This window comes from Manis javanica, chromosome 13 (genome assembly GCF_040802235.1).
Source record: "Manis javanica isolate MJ-LG chromosome 13, MJ_LKY, whole genome shotgun sequence".
Lineage (NCBI taxonomy): Eukaryota > Metazoa > Chordata > Mammalia > Pholidota > Manidae > Manis > Manis javanica.
The window spans coordinates 46,109,391-46,129,735 of record NC_133168.1 but is presented as its reverse complement, the minus strand read 5'-3'; the positions used below and the strand labels follow the sequence as shown (position 1 = coordinate 46,129,735).

The following is a 20,345-nucleotide window of genomic DNA, read 5'->3' as shown; positions in this document are numbered from 1 at the left end:
CTTATTTCTCCAGCTTTGCTTCTGGCCATGCCTCATCTTTGCACTCTATGGTCCAGCCTCACTGCAATTTTGTTGGTTCATCAAATGCTCCACACACACTGTTTCTCCCCTGGATCATTCCTCTGCACAGACTTCTCTCTTTGACCAGAACATGGTCCATGTCCCACTCCACCCTACCTGCCTATACTACCCATTTCTTCTGATTTCAGCTCAGATCCCTCCCTCTGGACAGCTTTCCTTGATATGCTTGGCTCCATTCAGGTGCCTGCCTATATGCTCCTACAGCACTTGGCACTTCACCTACAATAGCAATTATCTCATTTTATAGCAATGATTTATCTATACTCCTTAATGCAAAATTCTATTTAGTTCATCCATTGTGCCTCTAACATGGGAAGGGCTTGTTAAGTGCTCAAAAAAATGAAAAAGGGCTTTTCAAGACAAATGAAAGAACTTGAATTTCATTCTGTATGTAAAGGGTCCCCAGCAGCAATTTTAAAAAAGGGGAGTGAAATGACCTGGTGGTGGTGGTGAGGGTATGCTGACATACATAACTAGCTTTGAACAGAAGAATAAGGTTATTTCCCCCAGTTAACTTCAAAGGTGCACAGAAAATCTAACTTCTTGCCAGCCAGGAAGTTCTTGCAATCTGGAAACAAAATATTTTGACTGCATACTGTATTTTAAGGGCCATGATGGTCTAGCTCTCTTTTACATACTCACCTCCCAGCTCTTGGTGGTCGGCTCACTGAAGAAATTGTCGATCATATTCAGTTCTTCCTTTTCAACCACCACAAAGCCTTGCTCTTTGGCATCTTTCCCATAGACGTCAGGAGACCATTGAACAAAGAAGGTGTACAAGTGATCCACCCTGCAAAACATGTTCATCATAGGAGTTAACAACAAATCTGCACACCTGGCAGGCATCAGTGGGCTTTGGGTACGTAAAACCCATCTTCTTCCTGCTTGGTAAACTCATTTTGCTGATTGAGAAATTTCACACTGTGAAGATGATCTTTACTAAAGCATTCCAAACTCAGAAAAGAGGTCAACAAATAAAAGCATATGTTCACAGACACTGAGAAACTGTCTTTCTGAGGAAAAGATCAAGAGATGGGACATAAAACTGAAAAATACAATGAAATATTGACCCCAGATGTTTTTTTCTCATTAGGTCTTAATTTATTGAACACTTACATTCTTTAGAAAAAAAAAACTTCTTTGAAGCCTTAGCTGGGAACACAGATAAACAATACTCCAGTGGGCCTTTATATAGACTGAAGCATGACTGTAGTGGAATAAACACCTTTAACAACTACAAAGTGAATAATACTAGCTATGTTTTAATATTAGAAAAAGACCTAATTTTATTGACACAGGAACGTAGTTTCTTTGCAGTTTTTCTGTTCTCTTATACATACTTAACATCGGAAGGTTTTGAAACATTTCTCCAGGCTTAATCAGTAGAGAAATGGCTAGTTGGCAAGCAGAGAAGGGTATCTCTTGGTTCTGGCACTTACAATATCCCCTCAGGCATGAGAGTCACAAGCTCCCTGACCATGGATTTCACTTCTGCAACCATTAAGGGGCAGTGGGGAGTGAAAAGTAAAATCAAAGGATTCCTAAGTCTTTTCTAATTACAAAATACTTTTCAGATTCCAGTTCAAGCCTGGGACAATACTAATGTATTGCTTTTAAAAAACTTATAATGACATAAAATTATCCAAACAGTATTGCCAGAGCTTGAATGTTGGTATCCATCCAAAATTCATATATTGAAATCTAATTCCCAATGTGATGGTATCTGGAGGTAGGACCTTTGGGAAGCACTTACGTTATGAAGGTAGAGTCTTCCTGACTGGGATCAGTGCCTTTACGAGACCCCACAGAGCTAGTTAGCCCCCTTTCACCAGGTGAGGACACAGTGAAAAGACATCCATGTAAGAACCAAGAAGCAGGCGTTCACCAGACAATCATCTTGATCTTGGACTTCCCAGCCTTTAGAATTGTGATTAATATATTTCTGTTGTTTATAAACCATCCTTTCTATGGTATTCTGTTATAGCAGCACGAATGGACTAAGACAAATATTCATAGAACTAAAACCCAAAAGAAATGTCACCTACAACTGACATTCCAATGGATATCAAATTGTTTTTCGGTTTCCATTATCCTGTCTGTTCTTGTCCAAATGTATACAGTTTTCTTTTCATTGTCACCACAGCCAAGACAGAATCATTTATTATATGTAACATTAAATAATGCACATTGGCCATCTTCCTAGTCTTTGTACTGATTTTACTGTATGAAAATAATACACCATAATTCTGTATTCCTTTGTTCTCAGGATACTTAGCTTGTTTTCATTTCTTCATACAAATAATGTTACAATGAACATCTTCACGGTCTCTGCCTTTTACCATCTTCTCAATTATTTCCTCAAGATAAGTTCCCAGAAAAGGGATTATTGGGCCAAAGGGCATGATTTTATAGCATGTGATTCATCCTGCCAAACTGCTTTTGAAAGGCTAACTAGTTTACTCTGACACCAGCACTGCAATTTACGTCTAAGTTTCATAACGATCTTGTTCTTCCCTTTTAAAAAAAATGAGTTTATTATCTCACTTTGCATTTCTTTTAATGTTAGTGGATTGAACATTTTTCAAATGTTTCTTCCTGGCTTTTTCTTTTCTTTTTTTTTGTGAACTAGCTCTTTGTGATTGTGGAATCAATGTTCTGTTTAATCTGTGGGAGCCTTTATCGAATACAAACATTAACCACTATCGAATGTGTTTCTAAACTGTTGCTTCCCTTTTTATATTAATCATCCTCTTGTTCCATAATACAGAATTACCAATTTTCATATACTACAAAGGTATATTTCCTTTGAGATTTCTCCTACCCCTTCAAAACATGGAGAGTTGTCACCCAAGACAAGGCACACAGATGAGTGTATGATAGGCTATTTCTATTTTTTACAAGAATAGATGAAAGTATTAGAACTGTATATGGATGTGACAGTTAGTTTTATATGTCAACTTGGCTTGGCCTTGGTCAAATACTAGATGTTGCTGTGAAGGTTATTTTTTAGATATGATCAACACTTAAAATCAGCAGACTTTCAGTAAAGCTGATTATTCTCCATAATGTGGGTGGGCCTCATCCGATCAGTCAGAAGGCCCTCAGAGAAAAAGACTGAGGTCCCCTGAGCAAGAAGGAAATCCGTCTCCAGATGGCCTTCAGACCTGACACCCTAATGTCATCTCTTCTCTGGGTCCTCAGCTTGTCAGCCTACCCTGAAGAATTCAGACTTGCGAGTCCCCACAGCCATGAAAGCCAGTTCCTTGAATCTTTTATTCTCTCTCTGTCTCCACACACACACCCTACGGGTTCTGTTTCTCTGGAAATCCTCGACTAATTCAATGGGCTACTGTGAAAGGCTGTATGAGAAACTGATCAACATGGTCGCCTCTAGAGAAATACATGTTTTATATCATATATATCTTTTTCTAAGTTATTTTAGTTTAGGAATAGGTAGTACATTTTATGACTCAAGCATCAAAAAGAGAGCAAATAAGTTTTCTTCTCCCTTATATCCCTGTCCACCACGTTCTGTACCCACCCTTTTCTCCTACAGTTGATCACTTTTATTTTTTTGTTTTTGTAGTGTTACTTATGTAGATATACATGAATATATATTCTGTTTGTCTTCCATTTCTACAAAATATAGTACTATTCTTTATTTTGCTTCTTTCATATAATGATATATCATGGATATCTTTCCACATTAAGAGATGACTTCCTCATTCTTTCTTTTATAACTATACAGTACTTACCGTACTATGTAGTTTACCATACAAAGTCCTCTATTGCTGGACACTTGGGCTGTTTCCAAGATTGTGCTGTTATAAATGATGCTATAATGAGTAACTTCATACATGAATCATCTCTCACATGTATAGGTACAGCTGTAGGATATATTCCCAGGGGTGGGACTGTCCTGCCAAAGGGGCAATTCACTTATAATTTTGATATATATAGTACCATGTTGCACTTTTAAAGGATGATTTCATTTTTTGCTTTCCCCTAGCAATGTGTATATTCTTTTGAATCTCTGAACTATTTTTACCATGTACTATGAAATTTCCCATTAAAAATTAACTTAGACCAAGAAGAAAATGAAATAAATCATTACTCCAGAGAAGTTTAATAAGTATACAATTCTAACTCTCTCAATTTTCTAGCAGTTAAGATTTATTCCATCTTAATTGTATTTTGTAATAGAGTTGAGAATCAAATATGCTCTGCTCCAATTTTTGGAAAGGGAGACATTCATTACAGGCATATGCACTCAGATAAAATGGCTTCCTAACTAACTGTTGGCTAGCTGACTTGGGAGAAAGAGAAAAGCAGTCCCTGGTACCTGGGAGCTAGCCTGGTCCTAATCAGATAGGTGCCAGTGTTGCCAGGAGCTGGTCTGGCACTCATAGCTAAGCCCTGTTGATTACATACAACTTCTCAGAGAATCAGTATCAGACAAAGCCACTCTGTTACCATGATGAGTCAAGATAAAAATAAAAGCACTCTGAGGTTCTCGTATCTGAACACAAACAAAAACATGGACACTGTCCAGACACAAACATGAGACCAAACATTCCTCTAATCTAATAAGAATGACTGCTTCTTTACCAGTTACACATTAGCCTCTCCAGTCTTCCTTCCTTCTAGATAAGATTTAGATACCCAATCACAAGACCCTGCTTCCTGACAGCATCCAATCTAGAGCAAAGTCCCACCTTCTAGAACTCCTCCTAAGCCTGTTAACTCCCTTCTAGCACCCTCTTCGTGAGATGCTCCATGGTCCCATGGTGTGGGCTCCTCTTGGTTGCAACACATCAGTCCAACTTGTTCAACTTCAGGTGGTTTGTTCTTGGTGGTCCCTTGCTGGAGGGCATTGCTTCTTCAACAATACTCCCTGGGAACCCACTATGTGCCAGTGACCTGCTCTCCCAGAGCTTACCTCATGAAATATTAGACCTGGTGGGGATATAGTATATCATTTAATCCAACAAACTCTCCTTAGATAATGGGACCTCTGAAGTCTATACTATCAGCATCACGGCCTGGACCAGATCTCCTGAGGCAGCAACCAGTGTTCTTTCGGCCATGCAACAAAGTCCTCCCCTTATTCCACACTGATTTCTGATTGTTGCCCAGTTAACTTCCTGGTCATGACAGACACATTTTTATCACCTTTTGGACCACTTTATATGACGGACTGCTCTCTTGTCCTCTAACATTTCACCCTCATAAGTGAAGTCACTGTAAAGCATGAACACTGAAGTAGCATTCCAAGAAATGCTACAAGCTCATGCTGACATATAACCCTGTGCAAGACTGCAAGGGAACGAGGGATGAGGTACAGGTTTGGAGTTAAGATCTCATTTCTTCTTAGATATTATAAGGAAATGTAAATTGTGAAAACTGCAGGTCAATAAAGATTTTAAGGAGAGATCTTTTCTTAGTAATCATTGGTCACTTTTTGGTGATGAGGATTAAGTTGCTTGGGGAGACTGTTTGAGCAGTCTTTTGTTATGTAGATGCAAAGAGAGTAGAATTTACTATTATTCTGGAGGAGGATGTAACTCGACTGCCCTGCCTGATGAAGACAACTCATTCCCATGGCATGGAAGACAGGTGAGAGGGAAGATTTCCTTGGGAAGGAGAAATATCATTCCTACTACTCTTCTCTCCCAAAGTTCAAGATTATTAGAGCATCTCTGATGAATTAAGGTGGCCCTAAACAGAGGTTCACCCATTGAAAGGACAACACCTTTTCCTTAAACCCTTGAAAAAACTCTTCAAGGGGGTAGAGGGAATTGTCTGGGATAGACTGATGACCTGGGATTCATATGAATGCCACGATTATTTTAGGAGGTTAATTTGGGCATGGTGTGCTGCTGATGGGAAAACTTAGACCAAACCACCTGCCACTGTGAGCATAGTATGGAAGGAATTGGCTATGTATTTCATATGTCTATGTGTGGGTTCCTTAGGAGCTACAGCAAGTGGAATACGGTTGGGGAAGGGGGTCAGTTTTGGCATAAACCATTCTTGCCTGTATGTACTATAAGAAATATCTCAGTCTGGGGCAGGAATCTTGGAATTCCACATAAGGGGGCTTTAGCCCAAGCCTCCTCTCCTGGGATTGCCAAGTTTCTGGTGAGTGGTGAATGAAGCCTCTGGGTGTCTGTGGCCAGAGTGAGTGGCTTAACTCTGTAGCAGCCAGGGGTGGGCCAAGAGTAGCCAGGGCCAGCCCTTCAAACTGGGTAAGATCTGTGCTTGTTAGACTTACCACAGGAAGAAGTATCTAGAAAGGAAGAGAAAAGTGTTCTCAAAATACCATGGAAAACAGGTTTAGAGTCATAAAAATTTTAATTTTAAAGAGAGAACTGACCTTATAAGAAATGTTGATAAAACATCAGCTACCTAAAAAGAAAAGATGGGACTCCCTGCCTCAAGTTTCCTACATTGCACAAGTATTACATGCCCAATTTATAGATAGGGAAACTGAGACTTAGCATATTGAATAATGTGCCCAAACACCCAATCCCTGGAAATGTTCCAGTCAGAGCTGACTGCCTCTTTTTTATGAATTCTGAACTCCACAGGGGACAGGACATTTTTGTACCTGTCCACAGTCGGTGGTCTTACAGTATAGGTCACCTACCTCCTTGGCTTTGGGTTTTATAAATGAAACGTAATGTTAGTGAGATGCCCTGGGTAGCCCTTAGGGCACATGCTGCCCGTGCCCATTCCCCTCCTACACCTTCCATCAGTAGCATCACAGCATTTGTGGTCTGTGCTTGGGGAGCACCATGAGCCACCCCACCTCAACTGTTTCTGGGAGCAGTTTTCCACTGGCTACAGCAGGCAAGGCAGGGCCCTGAATGGCCTCCCTCCTCTCTCAGGTGGTGGGCTCTACCTGGGCAGTCAGCCAGTCAGCCCAGCTTTGGGGAGCCTCAGCTGAGGTGGGATGGGAAACCTTAAGAGAATGTTCTGCAGTAGGGCACCCCGACTGGAAGCGATCATGTCTCTTCTCTCAGACATTTGGGGCATTGACATACCCTGATTTCCCTCAACAACAGCCCCCCACATAAAACCCCCTCATTCTCTCCTGTAGAGAAGGCCTTCGTACTGCGCCTCTGAGAGAAAAGCAGCGGGATGAGGAAATGGCCTGTTGCACAAGGGAAAGTTAAAGTTCACTTGGAACCAATCAGATTACCTTTTAGGCTCCTGAAGACAGAGTGGAAGGAATCAATATCCCTCTTTCGAGCTCTACATCTGCTCAATTCTCTGTCCTTTGTTTATATTATATTTACTACTTAATTGGAAGGAGAGAGGAAGACGATGTGACTTCATTGTTTTTCCTTCTACATTAGAGTGGCTGTAACTTTAAGTTTATTTAACCTAATTCTTGGAATGGTTCTTTTTGGCTAACTGGGTTTTCCTGGCAGTTAGTTCCCAGAAGTCAACCCTCTGGAAACAGGCTTCAAGTTCTGAAAATTCCCCTCCTTGGCTCTCTGCCGCTGCCTCGCCCACTCCTTCCTCTAGCCTGTACTGGCTCTGCTCTCACCTTGACCTCCACCCCTCCTCCTTCCCCAGCCATGAGCGCCCTCTTGGGTTCACAGGCTGCGAGGCCAATCTTTCCATCTCACCTTACTGGCGCCTCCTAGAAGCACACAAGCAGCAAAGCTGCCCTTCAAACACCTTCCCACAGAAACTGAACAATTATCTTTCTAACTCTTCTCTCTACGATGATGATGACAGATGCTGCTGGGTTTGCTTATTCGTACTTAACGGATCCAATAAAAATCAAAAGCACCTCAGCTTGGCTAGGAACACCCTCCCTGGTAGGGCTCCCTGCTCACCTCCAGCTTCCTTCCATTACTACCCTCTCAGTCACTGTTCAGACCTCTGTTTTCTCAGTTCTCAACCTTGCTCTCCTGCCTGTCTCCATCTCTGAATGGAAAGCTCCCCAACACACTGTTCAAATAATGCACTTCCCTCTGCCTTCCCTCTGAGTGACCTTTCTCTTCAGAAGAAGGAACTCCTCTTCTACCCATCCTAACTGTTTTGCCAATGGGTTTCAGCCCCGGGGAAGTTCACTTTGGATTCAATGAGACTGAAAAATGACAGTGGAACATTCTTGGGGTGAAAAGGTTTATACCCAACTTTATTCCCATGGTGGCAGGTCAGTCACTAGAATCCCGTCCACTCAGAGCGAGTCTGCACGCAGCAAGCCGGTCTCTGCCTCTGGGCCTCTCTGCCCCTGCCACCGTCCCCAGTCTCTGTCCTCGGCACTGCCACCACTCCAGTCTCTGCTCTCCTGCAGCTCTGCAGCCCTGCAGCTTTGCAACAGCCATGCCACAATGTCACCCAGAGCACTGGGCAGAGCTCTTTATGCAGAATCAATAGCAATGTACTGCCCACACGTGTGTAGGGAGCTAGCCAACCAGGGCCAGGTGAGAATCCTGGCTATAGAAACCTTCACTTTATCCACACTAACTCTCCTCTCTGTACTTTTGACAGTCCTACTCCTTGTGGGACTCCTGTAAACCTACTCGCAACTCCATATCCTTAAAAAAAAAATCAAAGCCTCTGAATTTTGTTTCTTCCTAAAACTCCCTTCCTGTACCTTATTTTCCTTCCAGAGTATATTGTTAACATTGAGGGTTAGCATATTTTCAACTCCTTTTCATTTCTGAATTCTTTCTTTCTGATTTTATTAACCTTGTAGTAATGCCCATTATTAAACTGCCTCAGATTTATGGAGAGTTGATATTCTCCAAAAATTCTTTCAAATTCAACAGAATTTGGCGGTCATTTGTCTTGATCTGTAAAAGCTCATTGATGGCTTTTTTGAAACTCACTCAGTGAGTCACCCTGTGGCTTCTGAAGAGTCACAGAACTTCTGGGCCTCATCTGCCTCAGAGCACTATCTTCCGGCCAGAGGCCGAGCAGACACAATTATCAGTAATTATCACCACGTGGGCTGCTAACTGGTCCTGAAGCAATAGGTGTGGCATAGTGAGCAGGGAACTGGGTCAAGTAGTGGGTTCTAGAAAAGGGTTAATATTTAAGGAGAAAGCAGAAGTGGTTCTGGAAGGAAGCCAAGGAGACATGGCAGAGGCAGAGATGAACTTATAAAATGCAAATCTGATCACTTTGCCCAGCTGTGTAAAATACTTCCCTAATATCTTTGTAGGTTTTAGGGCTAATTGCCCTTGGGGGTGCCTGAGAGCTTTATGTGTGCCATTCCCTAAAATGTACTCTGTGTTCCAGCCATGTGCTCCTGCATCTTTGCTCCAACATCCATTCTGGCCTCTGTGCTCATGCTGCTCCTCTTTTCTGTCTCCTTTATTATTACTTTTTAAGAAGAGTGATGACAGAGGTAAATCCAGGGGAGAATCATCTCAGGCTGGGGTCAGGGAAGCCTTGCCCAGGGCCACTGTTAACTGAGTGCTGAGGGAGCAGGCAGAGTCAGTACCAGGAGGAAGGGGAATGGGATTCTGCCAGAGGGAACCCATGCATAAAGATGGCATTTTAAGAGCAGGCTGATACTGGAAGGAGGTCAAACTGGATACGGCAGAGGAAGAAGGGCAATGCAATCAAGTCACAGGTGAGTTCTGGCAGAGCCTTCTATAACAGGGACAGGGCTGCCGAGATGCAGGAGATCCAGGATCTGCCCTAGAGTGCGAAGGTTGTGGGGAGTCAACAACAAATCCTAACACAGTGTCAACAACACAGTGATAGAAGCCAGCGGGCACCTGAGCTGGATGTGTTGAACAGGAACTCACCAGGCAGGGGAGGCTTCCTGACAGGAGGGATGAAAGAGTGAGATTTATTTTTTTTGCTTAATGGGATGACAAGAGGTGAAAATGAAAAACCTGGGGGCTGGGTCCCTGGTTCACAGAACATCCTGGATGCAAGATAAAAAGGCTTGGACCTTATTCCAAGACCCCTGTTTCCCAAAGTATGCCAGGGACAGCTCCTGTGACTTCAGGGGGTACAAAGATGGACATATATTAATAGTTACACACTCATTTAAAGAACTTTAGTAGTTAATACAACTAACATTATGTTCCTGATTTCACAGACATTGCTGCTCAGGAAAAGGCTAGAAAACAAGAATGATTTAAGTCTAACTTTAAAGACAACTATGAAGTAACCAGCAGGACAGATGTTTCACAGATACACGGATATTTGTGAAGGCTGTGTGGGAATGTCTGGAGCCTGAGACGCACCACAGCAGACACTGGGGAGGTGACACCCAGGGCTTCTGCAGGGAAAGGCCAGGCTAAATCCAGTTTAGAATGACTGGTGTGCAGCCAAGTAGGGAAGGACAGGAAAAGATAGGACTGGCTGGAAACAAAGGTTTTCTTGAGAGGGCTACAACAGTGATCCAGCCAAGAGGTGATAAAGTGCCAGTGGATGTGGGGACAAGCTTGCCATACGCACTCCTCCAGGCACCAAACTAGTTCCGACCCAGCCAGCAGCAGTTAGTACCAAAACCCAGCACCTGGGCTTTGTGTTTTCTGTCTAATGGCACATTTGGCTTAATTAGCTTTCTTCATAAACCTCAAAGGTCTTTATTGTCCACATAAGGCTCCTTGAGGGAGTCACCCCAGAGGAGACATCATATTTAAGATAAAAATCCCCATTTAGCAAAAAATGTTGTCAACCCTGAAAAAGAAATTCCAAGGTAAATGACAGGTTCTTGGAAGGCAGAAGCCTTACCCCAAAGGCAACAAAGCACTGCAGAGTGTAGGAGACAAAGTAATAGCAACAGCTAACTTACACTTAGTGAGGGGATAAGCTCATTTTTTTCTCATAATACCCCAGGAGGTAGCCACTCTAATTACCATTCCTATTTAATGGAAGAAGAAACAGATGTTTACACAGATTACCTAACTTGCCCGAGGCCGCACAGTATGCTAGAGGTGGAGGGTCAACCTCAGGTCAGGTCGTGGTCTCCACTACTATGCTTTACCATTTCTTTTATGGTCCCTCCAGCTGTCCTGGTTTTCCAGTTTCATGAAAGCCCGTCACTGACAAAGCTGAAGAGCTAGAGGATATAAAACCTGATGAAAAAAATCTGGGTTGATGCATGGAACAAAACCTTCTGTGATTCACACTTTAGGTATATAGGCTTTAGGTACAATTATAATCTATTTTATTCAAAAGGACTACTAGTTACGGTGGGATTTTATTTACTCTTGCTCTTTTTCTTTTTTTAAAAAAACATAGTTGTGAAATAAAGGTAAAAAAGGAAAAGAAAAAAAAGTACACGTCTAAGTTAAAAACTGAACTTCCAAACTGGTTTCCCGTATTTCCAGATGGAGGCTTTGAGGAAGTTCCTTAATCTCTCTGAGATTCTGAAATCAAGATGAGAAAACCTAGCTCCTCATGTAGGTGCCTAAATGTATAAGGAAATTCACTCTGCTTCTAGGCAAATTTTTAAGAAATTTCCTTCCATCATGTGATCTACAATCTTGCCACCACATAAGCCAGCAAATTTGATCAAAACAACCCAGAAGCGGCTACGGCATTCTTGTCTTAGCAAAGGTCACGAGACTGGCAGGAAAAGAAACTAGGGCTATACTAGACACAGCCTAGTATCATCCCCAAGCCACCCACTTGATTTAAAAATCATAAGCAGAAAGTATTAAATAATTTAATAGCTATTACATTAAAAACATACTTCAGACTACATTATGGCACAGAGAATGGAAAATAATAAGGCAAAGGGAAGGGGAGAGAATGTGACTATGAGAGTACTGACATAAATATATATGCAGCCCCACTGCTCACTTGTATTGTTAACTGTAAGTTAAAGGTATTCCAATGCACTTCAGTCTAAAACCTCCCCAGGCTTCATTCTGAACCCAGCCACAGAAGCCCAGCGGTGCAAAGTACTCTTGACCATAGAGGCTGCTCCTAGAAAGGTATCATCTTTTAAAACCTACCTCAGTGGCCTGACCAGAGGTCCGTATATGAAAAAAGTAAGTTCCTTGCCCTGTAAGGTCCCCTCAGTACTCTGCAACTCTGAACAAAACCAAGGGTTAGTAATCCCCTGATGTAATGCCCATCCTTAATGGTCTCAGTGTGTCTATAAAAAGAAACCTTTATTTACAAAGTACCATCTAAATATACTTCTTTGTTTGGTTCACCAAAAACAATAGGAAGTTTCTTTTAAGAATCATTGGCCAAAATAACAGTTACAATTATAAACAGGATTGCTCAAAAATAAGTAAAAGCCAGAAGTTTATATTAATGTCAACACTGGAGGCCTGCGGCAGGCAGCCGATAGCTCAGACTCAGAAGCAGATACATTCTTTTTGGACTCCTATTATTTTTTTAATTAAACAGTGGCTAATACTCACAAACTGGGGAGATCTGACACACATAATCCATATTTCAACTTCTTTGAAAAAGATGGGAAGATGGGTAACACCAGGCTCATGTTCCCACACAGCAACGTTTAGTTGGAGGTACAGAGAGAGCTCGCCCCAGCTGTTCCCTAGAGCAGGTGGTAACACTGGCCCCTGAGCTTTCCACCCTCCATTTCTGTTTGGCTCCTGCAGGCATTCAGGCTTGCAATAATTACTGTTTCTGCATACTTACTCCCAAACACTGTGTGCAGCACCCATGGGCAGGGATTGATTATCCTGCAGTAGAAACAGGCCACAAGCTATCCTCTAAAGTGTTGGCGCTCACTCCTCCCACAGGAAACACAGCCACCACAGTGAAGAGCTCACTTACAAAGGGGCGGATTTTTTTTCTTGAGCTTAGGTCTGGCTCTTAGTCACTGATTAACTCAAGGCATTTGCCAAAGTAGGTTACTGAAATTATTGAAGGATGGCTGCCTAGTAGGGTGCCTCCGAAGTTGATGATGAATTTCTAGAACTTTTAAGTTGATGAAACAAAAGGTAAAATGACCAGGAAAAGAATGAGAGGAAGCAGTATCACTTCAAAACCTTGTAAGGTATTTAAAGAAAGAAGTGACAATATTGACATAAATGACTAGTAATCCTATAACTCATATTTGGTTCAGTAGTTTTCCAAAACTTAAAACTTGCGATAAATACAAAGAGAAGATAATTTCTTCAGGGATTGTTTAGAGACCTTTTCTGTTTTTTCTTTATTAATCACATTTTTACCTTCAGACATACATAAGAGCAGAGTGCACTGGTTTGCTTTGGGGGGTTTGTATTCTGAAATAAACCTGTTTTGGCTAACCACAGTCTAAGCTGCTGTAGAAAGCAAAGTACTTTAAAGACTATTCAAGTGTCTTGGCGCTAACAGTCATTAAAGATTTCATTTAGCCCTGATCCTATTAAAAGCAAGGTGACTTTTGATCAGAAAATTCAGCATTAACTATGATAAAAAATTTCATGCTAGAAAACTAGGTCAGTTTGTGATTCCTTTAATTCCTTTTTTTTTCTGTAAGGAAAATGCTCTTAAGAGTTTAGTCTTCAGGGTCCTTAGGATTTGGATGTCTTCCCATTGTATTAAAGTTAATAAGAAAATCAATTTTCTTTCTTATGAATTTACTTCTCATTAGAAAAGTAATGCATGCTCACTAAATGCATGCATAGGATTTTAAATGTCTGAGAAAGATACTTTTAAGTAAAAGTAGTTTATAAAATAGTGAATGTGTTTGTATGTATATGTGTGTATGAACACACACACACACAATTATTAATCCATGCATAGGAAAAAAGGCCAACAGGCTACAAAAATGAAAATAAATTGTAGTTAACTTTGTGTAATGAACTATGAGCTTTCCCCCTTCTTTTTGTTTTGCATTTTTCTAAATATATAAAATCTATGCATCATTTTAACTATAAAGAATAAGTTTTTAAACATTTTTATCTATGAGTCTATAGGCTAATTTGTTCATGCATCCAACTAACATTTTGGAGTATATTATGTAGCACACCTACGCTGTTATGAGGACACTATGTTTTTAAGACTTGGTCTCTGTCCTCAGAAGGTGTGTCCAATAGGAAAAAAGCCACAAGTAGTCCACATCCATACAAGAGTGAAGTGCTATGACAGAGGCAGGAGTACAGTACATCTAAACCAGACATGGAATATTTCTGAAAGGTAACATTTAAACTTTTACATGCATTTCAGTGGGCAGGTAACTGGGGGATGTCGGGCATCCCAAGCAAGCCAGCCAAAAAATCTGATTCACATTCTTAACATGGAAACATGGCCAGCTGTCCACTGAAGGGGCAGAATGGGAGCAAGAGATCCTAAGGATGTTGAATGGATAGAATAAGCTGGACATGGTGATTGTTTGACCAGTATAGGGAGATGACTGAGAAGTGTGAGATTAGGCCCACATTCTGGCTTTGGGTACTGAATGGCTGGTGGTACCAGTTACTATGATGGAGGAACAGGAGGCCGGAGCTGTGGGGACAGTGGCAGGGACAAAGGTGGAAATAAGAAACCCTATTTAGGGCTTGATCTGTCTTGACTTTGATTCATGGATCAATTCTAACATTGAAGACTACTAGATGTATGTGTTTGGGGTTGAGTAGAAAAGTTCTAGACTGAAGATAGCTGGAAATGACTGGCATATGAGAAAGAAATAATCAGGTGCAGGCAATTGTATATATAGTGAGGAGAGGTCATTTAAGGGGTACCATTTAATGAGGAAACGGGAAGAAAAGACTGGGAAGGGTTGATAGAAGGGAAGAGGGTGTCAAAGAAATGGATGATGGTCAGTGATGTCAAATGCTACAGAATGTTAAATAAGAACAAAATAATGCCCCTTTGATTATCACAATATGGAGGCTGCCTAATAGATCCTAGCATTCTAACCCAAATCCAAAGCATCAAGATGTTCAGGGAAGTTCCTGGCTGGGTACTCGGTATGCTTACAGGCTCTTAGGTGGTTTTAGTACAAAGCTAAGTTTGGCCCCCATTGATCTAAGCCATGAATTCTATGCTATCTTTAGAGTTTCTTATCTGAGAAAAAGAATACATTCCTGCACAGGCTTTAGTCAACCTTTCTGAATTTAGAAACTCAGATTGCTTCTGTACGGGAAAAGGTGCCAGACTTTGATTCCTCCCTCAATGCCTCTGTGCCTGTGAGGTGCTTACCAATCAGGTGTAGACTGGGAAAGGACCGTAATTGCTAGTGTAGGGAGAAATCACTGTAGGGTGAGCTGTTTGGGGGAACAGATTTGCACACATAGAGGAGAGTGAGGAACCACCCAAGTTCAGGAACACAGCAGTTTTAAAAGGATCCAAGTTAGAAAGATCCTAGATTTACAGGACAAAGCCCGTAAAGTGACCAATCTCGGTAAAGCTGCAGATTCAGGCACATCAGGAAAAACTAGAAAGGTAGGCCAGTCTGCAAAGGGCTTCTAAAAATGAAGAAGGGGCTTAGACTTTAATCCTGAGGGCTTAAGATATTTTTTCTGTGGCAATATGACACGATAAAAATGTCTATTTAGAAGATTATTGTGGCCATAAGGTCCAAAATACATTTTAAAGGGAGGAACTAGAGAATAGTAAGTGGCAGCTTAGATTCAAGGTACTGTGTTTACGGTAGGAGTCATGTGAAATAAGGTACCTTGGACCTTGTGATACTGGCTTCAGAAGGTGGAATTTTTTCTGTGTTGGCTTGTTTTTGGCCAGATAACCACTGTAACACATAAAAGTTAATTCTAATAATGAGCCAATAGTAGAATTAGCTTGCAACTAAGTTAAAACATCTATTATCAGAGAAAGGATATTTTAGTCATCCTTTATTTCCATACAATGATTAGACCACCTTAATTCAATTAATGAGCCCCCATGGAGTATCATCCATTGAGTATGAGTCACAGCCTCTCCCTATAATCGCTGAGCTGCACCTAGCCAGATGGAGAGTGGGTTAGCAACATCCAAGGAGGTGAACAAAAGGGAGATGCTGCAGAATGCTCATTCCTTCACGAGCCAGGAAATGACTTTTCTTTGAGTATCCCTCTCCCACCCCCCATTTCAGGGATATGTCTGCCCAAATACAGAGTACAATTAATACAGGGTAAGATTAATATAGTTTCAGCCTGCTCTGGTGTCTGCTTAGGAGAGAGATTTGAAGTCAAATGGATTTGAGTATAAATTCTGGATTTTTTATTTGCGAATCTGAGTGTTGAAAACAATTGTGTCCCACTTTCCTCATTTATAAAATAGGAAATACCACCACATGCCTCACAGAACTATCATGAGTATTAATAAAGTGAGAAAACCTAGGCAAAGTACCATCTAAAGTACCATGTTTAGGACAGAGTTAAGAAGGGCACCAACTGAGCACCATGCCTGCCCTCTTGGGTATCTCTGACGCAGAACTGGGGAAATTGATAGTTGGCCTGGTGAGTTAATTTGTTATTCCCCTTTGAGGTTTTAAAAGTGGCGATCCTACCCTAAAGACTCCACCCCAAAACTACTAGAACTGATATCAGAATACAGCAAAGTTGCAGGATACAAAATCAACACACAGAAATCTGTGGCTTTCCTATACACTAACAATGAACCAACAGAAAGAGAAATCAGGAAAACAACTCCATTCATAATTGCATCAAAAAAAATAAAATACCTAGGAATAAACCTAACCAAAGAAGTGAAAGACTTATACTCTGAAAACTACAAGTCACTCTTAAGAGAAATTAAAGGGGACACTAACAAATGGAAACTCATCCCATGCTCTTGGCTAGGAAGAATTAAAATAGTCAAAATGGCCATCCTGCCCAAAGCAATATACAGATTTGATGCAATCCCTATAAAACTACCAGCAACATTCTTCAATGAACTGGAACAAATAATTCAAAAATTCATATGAAAACACCAAAGACCCTGAATAGCCAAAGCAATCCTGAAAAAGAAGAATAAAGTAGGGGGAATCTCACTCCCCAACTTCAAGCTCTACTATAAAGCCATAGTAATCAAGACAATTTGGTACTGGCACAAGAACAGAGCCACAGACCAATGGAACAGACTAGAGAATCGAGACATTAACCCAGACATATATGGTCAATTAATATTTGATAAAGGAGCCATGGACATACAATGGCGAAATGACAGTCTCTTCAACAGATGGTGCTGGCAAAACTGGACAGCTACATGTAGGAGAATGAAACTGGACCATTGCCTAACGCCATATACAAAAGTAAACTCAAAATGGATCAAAGACCTGAATGTAAGTCATGAAACCATTAAACTCTTGGAAAAAAACATAGGCAAAAACCTCTTAACATAAACATGAGTGACCTCTTCTTGAACATATCTCCACAGGCAAGGAAAACAACAGCAAAAATGAACAAGTGGGACTATATTACGCTGAAAAGCTTCTGTACAGCAAAAGACACCATCAATAGAACAAAAAGGAACCCTACAGTATGGGAGAATATATTTGAAAATGACAGATCCGATAAAGGCTTGACGTCCAGAATATATAAAGAGCTCACATGCCTCAACAAACAAAAAACAAATAACCCAATTAAAAAATGGGCAGAGGAACTGAACAGACAGTTCTCTAAAAAAGAAATACAGATGGCCAAGAGACACATGAAAAGATGCTCCACATCGCTAATTATCAGAGAAATGCAAATTAAAACTACAATGAGGTATCACCTCACACCAGTAAGGATGGCTGCCATCCAAAAGACAAACAACAAAAAATGTTGGTGAGGCTGTGGAGAAAGGGGAACCCTCCTACACTGCTGGTGGGAATGTAAATTAGTTCAACCATTGTGGAAAGCAGTATGGAGGTACATCAAAATGCTCGAAACAGACTTACCATTTGACCCAGGAATTCCACTCCTAGGAATTTACCCTAAGAACGCAGCAATCAAGTTTGAGAAAGACAGATGCACCCCTATGTTTATCGCAGCACTATTTACAATAGCCAAGAATTGGAAGCAACCTAAATGTCCATCGATAGATGAATGGATAAAGAAGATGTGGTACATATACATAATGGAATACTACTCAGCCATAAGAAAAGGGCAAATCCTACCATTTGCAGCAACATGGATGGAGATGGAGGGTATTATGCTCAGTGAAATAAGCCAAGCGGAGATAGAGAAATACCAAATGATTTCACTCATCTGTGGAGTATAAGAACAAAGGAAAAACTGAAGGAACAAAACAGCAGCAGAATCACAGAACTCAAGAATGGACTAACAGGTACCAAAGGGAAAGGGACTGAGGAGGATGGGTGGGTAGGGAGGGATAGGGGGGAAGAAGAATGGGGGTATTAAGATTAGCATGCATGGGGGAGTGGGAGAAAGGGGAGGGCTGTGCAACACAGAGAAGACAAGTAGTGACTCTACAACACTTTGCTATGCTGATGGACAGTGACTGTAAAGGGGTTTATAGGGGGAACCTGGTATAAGGGAGAGCCTAGTAAACATAATATTCATCATGTAAGTGTAGATTAATGATAACAAAACAAAACAAAACAAAAAAAGCAGTTCCTGTGTGGTGACCTCCAATGAGTTCTACATAATGGTATAAAGGGCATATAAAAGTGTAGGCAAAGGGTTTGTTTGTGCTTATACAGAGGATCAAAGCCTAATTTGGCTACCCTGAAAATGAACTAAGATACAATATGAAAAAGAACTTCCAACATCAGCACTCTGTGGAAGACTCATGCCAGAAGATGATCATCAAAAAACCCCAACAAAGATCCACACGCTGCTACAGGTGTAGATGCACTCATCCCACCAGTTCCTGGACTTGCCATGGGAATGAAGAAGGAGATATCTAAGCTGGCCTGTGCATACCAGTAAAACAACAAATTTGACTGGATCTACACTGTTGGAACTCAACCAAGAATTAGGAGGAGGGCAAATTATAGCGCTCCAAAATCTTACAACTACAGACTATTTACTGTTAAAAGAATATACAGGATGTGAACAGTCCCCAGGAATGGGTTGTTTTAATTTGTCTGATTTCTCTCAGACTGTTCAAGTTCAGTTGGACAATATCCACCATATTATAGATAAGTTTTCACAAATGCCTAAGGTGCCTAACTGGTTTTCTTGGGTTCACTGGAGATGGCTGGTAATTATAGGTATGCTTTGGTTATGTAACTGTATTCCTATTATGTTAATGTGTGTGCACAATTTAATTAGTAGTTTAAAACCTATACATGCTTATGTTACTCTACAAGAAGATATGTCAAAGAAATAATCAATCTTCCCATGTTTTCTTCCGCCTGCTACTTCTATAGCTTTTTTTCTTCCTTCCTAATTACAACCCATAAATAGAATTCGTGCCTCATATCGAATTTACCGTGTATCACAATTCTTTCAAGTGGTAAAGATACCTCAAGACAAATGCTGGGCATAGAAGCCACAGGGCATAAATATGCAAAGAAGTAAAAAACTAACCTTTTCAAACAATAAGGCTTCTCTCTCACTTACCAACTTTACATTTCCCTGTATGGCCCCGGAAGATGACTGGTTAGCCAGAGACGGGTGAGATTCCTCAAGGGAGGAACAACCTAAGACAGGCACAGTCGCAGGGGGACCATCAGGTGAGAAATTGAGGATCAACAGAGGTGAGGCTTAGAACCTCACCCCCCCTATTCTGAGAGAAATCTGCTGAATCCGTGGATGTTTTATTGCCCTTGTCTAGCTTGGATTAACACATAGTCTACAGGCACACACCTGATCATCTACATTTGCTCTCTTACAACACTAAACTATGTTTTCTACCTTTATCTTGCATCTACCTACCACTTCAGCATTTTATTAAAAATAATAATAATAAAGAGAGAAATGTGGTATCCACATATAAATCAAGTATAAAAATCAAACGAATATTTATATTTGAACTGTTTATAGTTCATAATGCATGATCAAAACCGAAAGTTTCTGTGATGACTGCCCTTGTACTATTCACCATGTAACTTATTCACTATGTAAGAATTTGTTCTCCATGTAAGAACTTGTTCGTTATGCTTCAGAAGATTGGAGACTGACGAAAATTAGGCTTGGGGTGGATTAATGATTATACATTGAGCATTGAGTCCCCTATACAGAATTTTATTGTTGTTAACAACCATTTGATCAATAAATAGGAGAGATGCCCAAACAAAAAAAAATAAATAAAAAATACACACTTCAATTGTAAAATAAATAAGTAACCGGGATGTAATGTATAGCATAAGGAATACAGTCAAAATATTGTAACAACTTGGTATGGTGATAGCTGGTACCTAGAATTATCATGTATATAAATGTTCAATCACTGTGTTGTACACGTGAAACTAATGTAAT

At 40.8% G+C, this 20,345-nt stretch overlaps 1 protein-coding gene across 10 annotated transcripts in view; it reads right to left on the bottom strand.

Moving 5' to 3' along the window:
- Positions 1–20,345, bottom strand: part of NCOA7 (nuclear receptor coactivator 7) — a 157,090-nt gene that overhangs the window by 21,422 nt on the left and 115,323 nt on the right. For all 10 annotated transcript variants that reach the window (XM_073219559.1, XM_073219567.1, XM_073219558.1 and 7 more), the window contains one exon: positions 724–871. In XM_073219559.1, the coding sequence (XP_073075660.1) occupies positions 724–871 (148 nt within the window). The remainder of the gene's footprint in view (positions 1–723; positions 872–20,345) is intronic.